At 40.6% G+C, this 9,701-nt stretch overlaps 1 protein-coding gene across 1 annotated transcript in view; it reads right to left on the bottom strand.

The window, feature by feature from the left end:
• Window positions 1-7,630, bottom strand: part of LOC139719675 (uncharacterized) — a 72,804-nt gene extending 65,174 nt beyond the window's left edge. Inside the window, exon 1 of the mRNA XM_071631073.1 lies at window positions 7,314-7,630. Coding sequence (XP_071487174.1) covers window positions 7,314-7,476 — 163 coding nt within the window. The 5' untranslated portion in view covers window positions 7,477-7,630. The remainder of the gene's footprint in view (window positions 1-7,313) is intronic.
• Window positions 7,631-9,701: the final 2,071 nt, after the last annotated feature.

A 9,701-nucleotide genomic window follows, 5' to 3' on the forward strand; every position in this document is an offset into this window, starting at 1 on the left:
CCATATCTCTGAAACTATTGACTGTTTTGAATTGAGTTCTACACAACATATATCAAGAAATGTTTGTTCTTTCATGTCATGTAGTTAGTTTGCCATAATTTCTATCTGAGCCTGAAATATTGCAGAAATAATTGATACATCAAAAAAAATTATTAGAAATTTTTGTGTAGTATGGAAAAAAAGAGTCAGTCGCGGTTTTTCTTCAATAGAACGCTCCCTTGACTCTGTGAGAAAGTTTTAGAGCAACATCTCCTCTTTCAAATGATAACAAAATTGCCTTCTTAGAATTGTATGATTCCAAAGATACTAGCAGTTCATTTTGTCTGAGTAATTTCTCTTTCTGCCTCAGTAATTCATTCCCAAATGTGAGTTCTTTAGTCCCAGATCCTGTATTTGCAACTGAAGTAATGTCCCTGGCCCTGGAAGAGTGTCTTTTGTCCACTTGAGAAGGAAGAACCTTCTAATCCTCCTTTTGTCTAAGCGGACCGGGGGCAGGCGTTCTCTATTGAAATCGGCTGGCCTTTGTCCGCGTGCAATTCCTATGCTAGCATGGGGGACGATTAGTGACGTTTACCAAAACAAAAGGATGAAAGACTTGACCGACGAACGAAAGCTGACCCTCTTTGAGGGACAAAATCAAAGCAGCTTCCCGCAGGACAGCATCCAAGCGGAACAATGCGAGTGGAACCGCATAGACAATACACGCTGATTCAATAGCATACACACGCGTGGTTTACCAATGAGACATTTGGTCCATACACATCTTGCGGAGGGTGCGCTCACTGCGGATTTTCCCGACGCAAAAAAAATACATCGAGCCGAAAAATCATGTATTTACTCAAAATTTTCCAATGTAAACATGGTCATATTTTCAGTGGAAACGATGGTTATACTAACCAGCTACCAGTTCATATCATTGGCAGTTTCTTGGTGCAACACATTACGGTACCACAATAACTTAAATGATCAATGCTTTTCTAGCTCTTCTTAGTCGCCGATCGGCGACCATGGCACGTCAGGACTAAGGTCGCCGTTCGGCGACCATGGCACATTAAGAGTTAACACACGTAGTGCAGAAGACGGATTAAAATGCCACAAATTTCATCCATTCCCCAAAGTACAACTTTCTTAATTTTGCTCCCAGGCTCAGATTTATATAGCCATGTCTGGAGTGTTCGTGTTCTTTACGTGGGCGACCACTGCATTAGCATAGACTTTGCACGTTAAATGTGCATCTACTTAAGTATTGTGGAAACGAATACAGGTCTTGCACGGCAACGCAAACACCAGCACCGAACTTGAAATGAAGAAAATGCTAATCCCTAGGGGCCAGTGTTAGTCAATGGGGAAAAAGCACGTAAATCGCTAACACAGACGGCGGAGCTCGGTTCAGCAGACTACATTCAACACTGAGCTCAGCACCAGCAACCGGAAATACGTCATAATTTTGAGGTCAACTCCCAACACCGACGTGATTTCAAGTTCGGTTTTATTAGCGGTGCTAGTAGTAGTGCTGAGATAGCACTTAGCACTAGCACTACATTGTAGCACTAGCACCGAACTTGAAATCACCCATTCCCTGCCCATAGGGTTACAAACCATGAATAGCACCGGTCAGCACAGAAGTGTACATGGGGTACACGCAGACGACGTGTGTAGGCCTACAGCTTACAATTCTGTATTCAAATCTATGAATACAATATATATTAAATATCATTTCAGATTTATTCAACTTGGTAGTCTCATTAAGACCTGCATGTGCACGTCCTGCTCTTTCCTCTTCCATGTATAGGTTACAGAAATTATGCCCATTTCAACCATTTTGCATAGTCTCCTTGGGAGTGACTCTCAGTATTGAACAGACCCAAAGGGGCACAAAGGACAGTTTCACGAGCGCTCCTGTGCTAGAGTAATAGTGTATTATGAACAGGGTATTACAATGTAGGCCCTACATGTAGGCCTACAATGTACAATATTAAATGGGTTAGTCAAGTACCTGTTAGTGATTGGCTAAACACAGTCATGTGATGGAGGTACATTCGTTATGTTCGCACATGGGCGAACATTCTTGTAATGTTCTCCCATGGGAAAACATTTTCACGTAACAAACGACAGAAGGCTTAGGACCGTGCGTGCACAGTAAATTTGGCTCTGCGCAAGCGAGCAATCGAGTGTGTTGTGCTGGTGGTTGACGTTGACATATTGATATTTGATGTATTTGACTAACCCATATAATATAACAGATGATGACTTTTGTTGTTGGGAACATGCAACGTTCCACCCTTAGGGTTTGAAATGCTATTTCAGGAGGCTACAATGTCCCTCGACTTCTTCTCAGGACTTATAACCTCCCTCAATAGCATTTCAAACCCTTCGGGTGGAACATTCCGTATGTTCCCTCCCCCGCCAGTCATCATCGATATAATGTACATCCAGTCATGAAACAACGCACAGGCAGAGCCATGTATTAAAACAGTAATGTTCTTTGGACTGGTTTCCTGTGCACATTATAAACTGGAATGAACCATCCGCATTGTTACTGGTTGGCGCGACTGTCTTGGGGGATTCCCCACACCATGTCGTTCTATTCCCTGCTTTTGAAACAGGCTGCTATGAATACTCAGATAACACTGTTTACATTTTGGTACATACAGTTTACATTGTAACAAAGTTAACCTCAAATAAACCATTACCATATTGCAATCATGGTTTTTCTCTATGGCAAAGATTACCAATGTTGACACAGGCTGCAACATTTTTTAGTAATACATGATACCACAGAAGCATTCTCTTTTTGGAGTGATCACAGGTAGCAAACACTACAAAGAAAAAACAGCAACAATATGTGCCAATAGCTTCATGTACATTCAAAGCCTCTCATCCAACAAAAGTTAACATTTTATAATCAGTTACAACATTTGAATACTTCAATCTTTCTAGTTTTGATTAAATATGAGATAATTCTAATCAAATCAAATAGTCTAATGGTGATCATGTAACAGAGTTTTTGTTTAAATGTCCCATTATTCACTGGACTATCCATTTTCTTTTTCAAGTTTCTTACTAAGTCCAGAAAGTGTTAGGTGATATACACCAATGTAATGTTCTAACAAGGCAAGCGCCATAATGTGTCTCGCCCATTTGCCTACAAGAAATTGTACGCGAATGGGATATAACAGATAAAAAAAGAGATATAGCATAACAGATAAAAAGAGATATACAAAGGTAAAAATTTATGGCAAAAAAGAAGCCTGCCATAAAATTCAACATTGGGCCCTTAAAGTTCGTTGACCTTGTGGTGACCATCCACTCACCAAGGGACATCATGTTGTACCATCCAAGTTTGGTCACAAACGGACCTATGGATCAAAAGTTATGACCCACACTAGAAACGCGCCATAAAAACTTAACATTGGGCTCTAAAAGTTTGTTGACCCAATACATGCTTGTGACCATTGACCTTGTGGTGACCATCAACTCCCCAAGGGACATCTACCATCCAAGTTTAGTCACAAATGGAGTTATCGATCAAAAGTTATGACCCATAATAGAAACGCGCCATAAAAACTTAACATGGGCTCTAAAAGTTTGTTGACCCCTGCTTGTGACCTTTGACCTTGTGGTGATCATCCACTCCCCAAGGGACACCTACCATCCAAGTTTAGTCACAAATGGACCTATGGATCAAAAGTTATGACCCATAATAGAAATGCGCCATAAAAACTGAACATTGGGCTCTAAAAGTTCATTGACCCCTGCCTGTGAGCTTTGACCTTGAGGTGACCTTCATATATTATAAAATGTGAAACTTTGCATGACCCCTCTTCCCTCAAAGTTTGATTGCAATTGAAGCTCAGAGTAAAGAGTTATTGAAGTTTTTGTAGCGTTACGGACAGACGACGGACGGACGACAGACGGACGAGGGACGGACAGACGCCGCAGGCGATCCCTTGTCTCCCCTCACCTCCGGTGGGCTCGACAAAAATTATGTCACAGCTCCACAGCACTGTCATTTTATACAGGTATTGTAAGGTCCATAAACAAGACAAGCTCTTCATTCAATGGAATAGAGATAAAATTCAAGACACAATACCTTTTGATAATGAGAGTTGACAGTAGACCTCAAAAACTAACTTTCAGCCTGTCTAGCCTTAAGACATATCTAATTACTTTTTTACGTTATGCTTTACCTTTTCTGTAAAAGTGGATATTTTCGCATGAGTAATTTTTCAAGCTCTGCCGAGTGAGATGAGTTTTGCGGGTTTTCAATTCGGCAAAACCAAGGAATGAACTACTGGAACAATAGCGAGCAAAAATATGTGACCCGCTACAACAAAAGGATCCTAAAGTCGCTGACGGGCGAGCTGAGCATGGCCCAGAAAAATGCTATTTTCAGGCCTTTCCTTTGATCATTCAGCTTCGAAAATTCAGCAGATGAAAGAAGATACATTAGACTACAAAATTATGTTAAAAACAGAAATCCGAACGTTTTGACAGATTTTGGTGATCTGATTCAAACTCAGTTTTCTCGGCTCGCACGTCAGCGACTTTAGGATCCTTTTGTTGTAGCGGGTCACATATTCATGTCACTGTGCTTTTATTTTTGCGCTGGTTTCTGATTGCGCAAAATGCGCAAAAATTTCAACATCTCACACCAAAATTCCCAATTTGATAAGCAACAGACTCACACAAAGGCCAGCTAATAATTGAACAAATACCACAATGACATGGAATGTTTGGTATTGACACGCCTTTTTTAAAAATAAAATCTATACAAGAAAAAAATCCAAACTGATAGACGGGTCTACCCCTAAATAGTTAAAACCAAAGGAGAACTCGTAACGATTTTTTTTTTCTTTTACATTTAATCAACAAAAAATTGGTTCTGGGAACAGATTTTCAAAATTTTGAGAAAAATTGAAGAATGTTTGCAAAATTTCTAACAAATCACAGTGAACAAGGATGATGACATATTACCAGGGCTCGACACTAACGGTGGCCCGGGGCCACCAAAAAAGGTCGGATGTTTGCCTTTGGGCCACCAAAAATAAAAGTTAGTGTGGAGCCCTGCATATACATGTATATGTTTGTGGCAGCTTCACCGAAAGAATGCATGAGGGGGGCTCAAGGAAGAAGAACAAAAGAATTACATTTGTACATAAAATCTACACAGGTGACCTTGCTAAGTAAGCAGTATTGTAATGGATTTACATTTCTGAAATATGTGAGCCTCCTGTAATCTGTAAAGCTGGGGTTTTCAGTACCGGTATATTGGTTTCTCTGCTCAAAGGACCACAATTAATTCGACAAATCTAAATGAGCTACGCATTTAGGGTACCGGTACTTCATGTGCTACATGATGGAAAATTACGAAATTCTGTCCTGGACTTCGCTTCCAATGTAAATGAACTCAGTGGTAATTTAGGTGTAAGCTGCACAAGACACAAGATCTCAAGACAGATTCATGTTTACTTGTGAATGCGGCCCCATCAATCGCAAAATGGGGCTGACTGACATCTGATAGACCCTAGAGCAGTGGGGCGGATTTCCGCAGCATAGCACCTTTCTGTCTCTCCTCTGATCTTTCTTTGAAACAACTGCGGAATACCCTGTCAGCGAGGCGTATACCTTTTACAGTAGGTCGACCAACGACTCACGTACGAACTGGAGTAGTAGCTAGTATTGCTATTGAGTGCTAGGCATTGAAGCTAAATTTATTTGAAACTGCGATGTGAAGGCCCTGGCTAACCATTAGTAAATGAAATGATGTACCAACATGCATACAACATCCAACCAAACTACCATCGATTTCTAGTTTCTAATGGCATCTTCCATCCTCCCTTCTTTCTTTCTTTTCTTGGCATTATCGTGATATAGGTCTAGTCACCCACCGCTGCTTGTCCGTACTAAATACAACCCTACCTAACCCTATAATCCCTAAGTAACCCACGGGTGCACGCGCACTGCGGTGGGATGTGGGGACTATATCACGATTATACCCCTTTCCTTTCTTTGATCTCTCTAGGCATCTCTTTTCTTTCTTTCATTCTCAAAAAGATTTTCTGATTCTAAGGTCAGTTAAATGATATAGATCTATGCCCCAAACAAATTTTTCAAAGTAAAGAGATATCGAGGTACCTGTAGTGTTAGCTACTGTGAGCGTACCACAGGCACAGGTAACAACCCTACTACACACCGTCACCTAACGAACCATGCTTGTCATTAATTTACACAGAAGCATGCGTCCGTCCTGCAGCTATCATGCAGTACAGCCTACTTGTATTTTACGATTTTGCTGAAGTCTCTCTAATGTGTAATGTAATACTCTGTGCTCTGGTCAACATGGTCAACGAACCAACGACAACATCATCCCCTCACGACCCAAATAAGCCTGTGTGTGATTGGGGCTATTTCACCATTTTGTCCAACTACACGCAGCCGCTGTCGCGAAGCGACGCGGCTGCACCTCTATTCCTTCGCAGACGTTGTCATTTTTCAGTGTGGTTGTGCGACTCCTTCATGAATATCTTTATTAATCGTGGAAAACTAAAATACAAGGAATTATCGTAATCTATGATAATCATTCAATAATCGGTATGCGATTTTTTGTTTAATTACGTCAAAAACTCACCGAAATCTGTGGCTGAAATCAGGTCTGTAAACGTCCTTATTGCTGCACTCCTCACACTCACTCTCGTATACGTACTACAGTAGTCGGAGAGCTAGAGGACGCCTCTCCGACTACCTACGTTGTACGTTGTAGTATATGAGAGTGAATGCCATTCAAATAACACGCAGATGAGGAGTGAAGCAATAAGGACGTTTACAGACCTGATTTCAGCCACAGATTTCGGTGAGTTTTTGACGTAATTAAACAAAAAATCGCATACCGATTATTGAATGATTATCAAAGATTACGATAATTCCTTGTATTCTAGTTTTCCACGATTAATAAAGATATTCATGAAGGAGTCGCACAACCACACTGAAAAATGACAACGTCTGCGAAGGAATAGAGGTGCAGCCGCTGTCGCTACAGCGGCTGCGTGTAGCTACATTTTGTCTAAACTTCTCAGCTGAACAATGCTGAAGTCAAAGACAAGTCTGTCTGTAATTTACTGTGGCTAACGTCAGTTAACGAACCAACGAATCTATGATATGAAGTCTCTGGCCATAATTTTGGTACAATTGCCGGTCTTATGACAGTTACTGAGAGCGAAATACATCTATCTGGGAACTGTAAGTGTAGAAAACCAAAGGTTAGATTAAATTCACTGGCGGTATGTGGCACACTGCACAGACAGTATACACACCTGGCTCCCACGTACCTCGTTGTGCAGTGCCAGTAGGCCTGCTAGTAGCAGCACGGACTAGATTTCCATCGGGCCCGGGTCCGTAAACTCGCCCGCCGAACACATGCGTTGTTGCCGCCGGGTGCGTGGGTAACAGGTTTTCGTTCGGGTAGCGTCTTTCCATTTTGAACCAAGATTATGAAGATATCAGCAGTCGAACGGGCACGGCGATCAACTTCTATGACACTTAAACTTCTTGATGCATTATCTCCAGTTTTTAAAGTTTCATAAGCTAGAGTATATGTTTACTCTGTCAATCCGTCATGCGGGAGAGTAGAAGTACGGTATACGGAGCAGTCGCGCTACTATCATGTTGTAAGGATCGAATTGGACGGGAATCCCCATTCGCATATTTATGCGTGGCGAGCAAATCACTAATGAACAACACTATGTGCATGTATCCTCGTGCGCGCATGGGGTGCTCTATTATCTTTCGTAGAGAGCGTACAAGTTTCTAGAAGATTTAAAAATTTGAGAATTCTAATATTAGTAGGACCAAGGAGGTTCGAGAGATGGCGTTACAATTACAACTGACTATCAGCCCGATATTTCGAAATAGCGCGCTATTTTCTGACTTGGGGAAAATAAGAAATATCTCGAGCTTGGATTTTTATCGGGCTGATGTGAAAACGCCTAATCAACCTGGCTGTCAGTGAGTTTTCTATGGATGGACAAAAGAATTCCACAGGTGCATAATTTGTGCCTTTGATGTTCGATGCTCGAAGCCGCCATCTTTCTGAGCAATCTGGAGATTCATTTTTAACGCTAACATTATCTGGTATTCTGCTGCGCTCGTTTATATATCTAATGCAATGACATTTCACCTATCTAATGATAAAGCATCAATTCTGTTCGAAAATAATATTATGTGCAAAAGTGTAAATCTGATAGCTATATATTGTGAAAGTGTTTGAAATTTTACCCTCATGGAAAGCCGTTTTTATCAATTTTCTCATTATTTCCGCAAAATGAAACTAATATTATGGTACCATCTTCAAGTAGGCCTATAGTTCTTTAGGCCCTATGTCAGATTAGCGTACAGACACGTACAATCGAGTAATTTTGATATCTATATCAGCAATATTTGAGCAATTTCTTTTCGCGCACCCCCGTGCCTTATCCATTGTCTACCGCCCATCGTTTGTAAGTAGGGATAGCGAAAAGTAATTACCATCATAAAGACATATCTTATCTTCCTTAGACAGTGGCTGGTCATTATGCAATGAGACGTGAATTCATTTTCTTCCGGGGGGGGGGAGGGCAGATCCAGTTTGACACATAGGCCTACAGGCTTCATACATAGGCTACAAATATAGTGCTTTGTATTCAGTGGAAAAGGCACTAAATGTAGGCCCTACTATTATTTGAGTGGCGGCTTCGAGCATGGGATCAAAGCGAATACATGACTCCATTTCTCGAACCTCCTTGATAGGACATTCGTAATTTGAATAACAAGTAACTAGTGGCGACAGAACGTTATATTCTAACATCCCAAGAAGTGAAAGAGTTTGTGAAAATTGCTCTCTCTCGGAAGGATTGGTGATGAATTTGCAACGTTCCATGCCCGCTAAACGCACTTAGAATGGATTCACTTTTTGATGACACTAAGTGATAGGCCTAAAGAGGAATTCTCTCGTATCATACCTCTTTGATATATATAGGAGACTGTGGTGAAGATGGCGAAATTCTGTAAAGAAATTGTTCAATATTTCGAAAAGTGATTATCAATTTTTTTTGTGTGTGTGCGTGTAAATACGATTGTTAAGATGATTTAGTTGGTAGACCTATGCTATGGTATTATAACAATTTGTATATCATATATCTAGCGTTAGGCCTATGAATTTGTGTTGTTTGACTTTGTGCTCGCAGGCGGTGCCAGCAACGTTTACATTAGGCCTATAGGTCTGTATGTTATCATAACTATGTCGTGCAATATACTACTAATCTCCCTCCTAATTTGTTTACAGTCCTGCCTCATTTTCTGGTAAGTTGATGTCATGTGTTCTGGATTTTTTTTTTTTTCACAATCCCTCCACAGCATTATTATCCAGATCAGCCAATAGACACTTGTTCTCTTATCAACGATACAGTTTGAATCTTATTTTTTTTTTTTTGTCCCAGTATCAATTTCATGTTAGGATCCCATGGAAGAACAGCCATGTCTTCGTAGACAGAACTGAATAGGCGATCCTACCTTTTCCTTTTAAAGTAAATCGATATGTCTTTTTTTTTCAAGTAGGCCTACACATTTTCTATTGATTATGTGTTTGTATATTGCCTATCATATACATTTACTGTACTCTTTTTGCGTAAATTTACGGTGAATAAACCAAATCAAATGTGGCATGC

The sequence above is a fragment of the Diadema antillarum genome, unplaced genomic scaffold (assembly GCF_040938485.1).
Source record: "Diadema antillarum isolate AM-2024a unplaced genomic scaffold, OU_Dant_1.0 scf00000113, whole genome shotgun sequence".
Taxonomy (NCBI): domain Eukaryota; kingdom Metazoa; phylum Echinodermata; class Echinoidea; order Diadematoida; family Diadematidae; genus Diadema; species Diadema antillarum.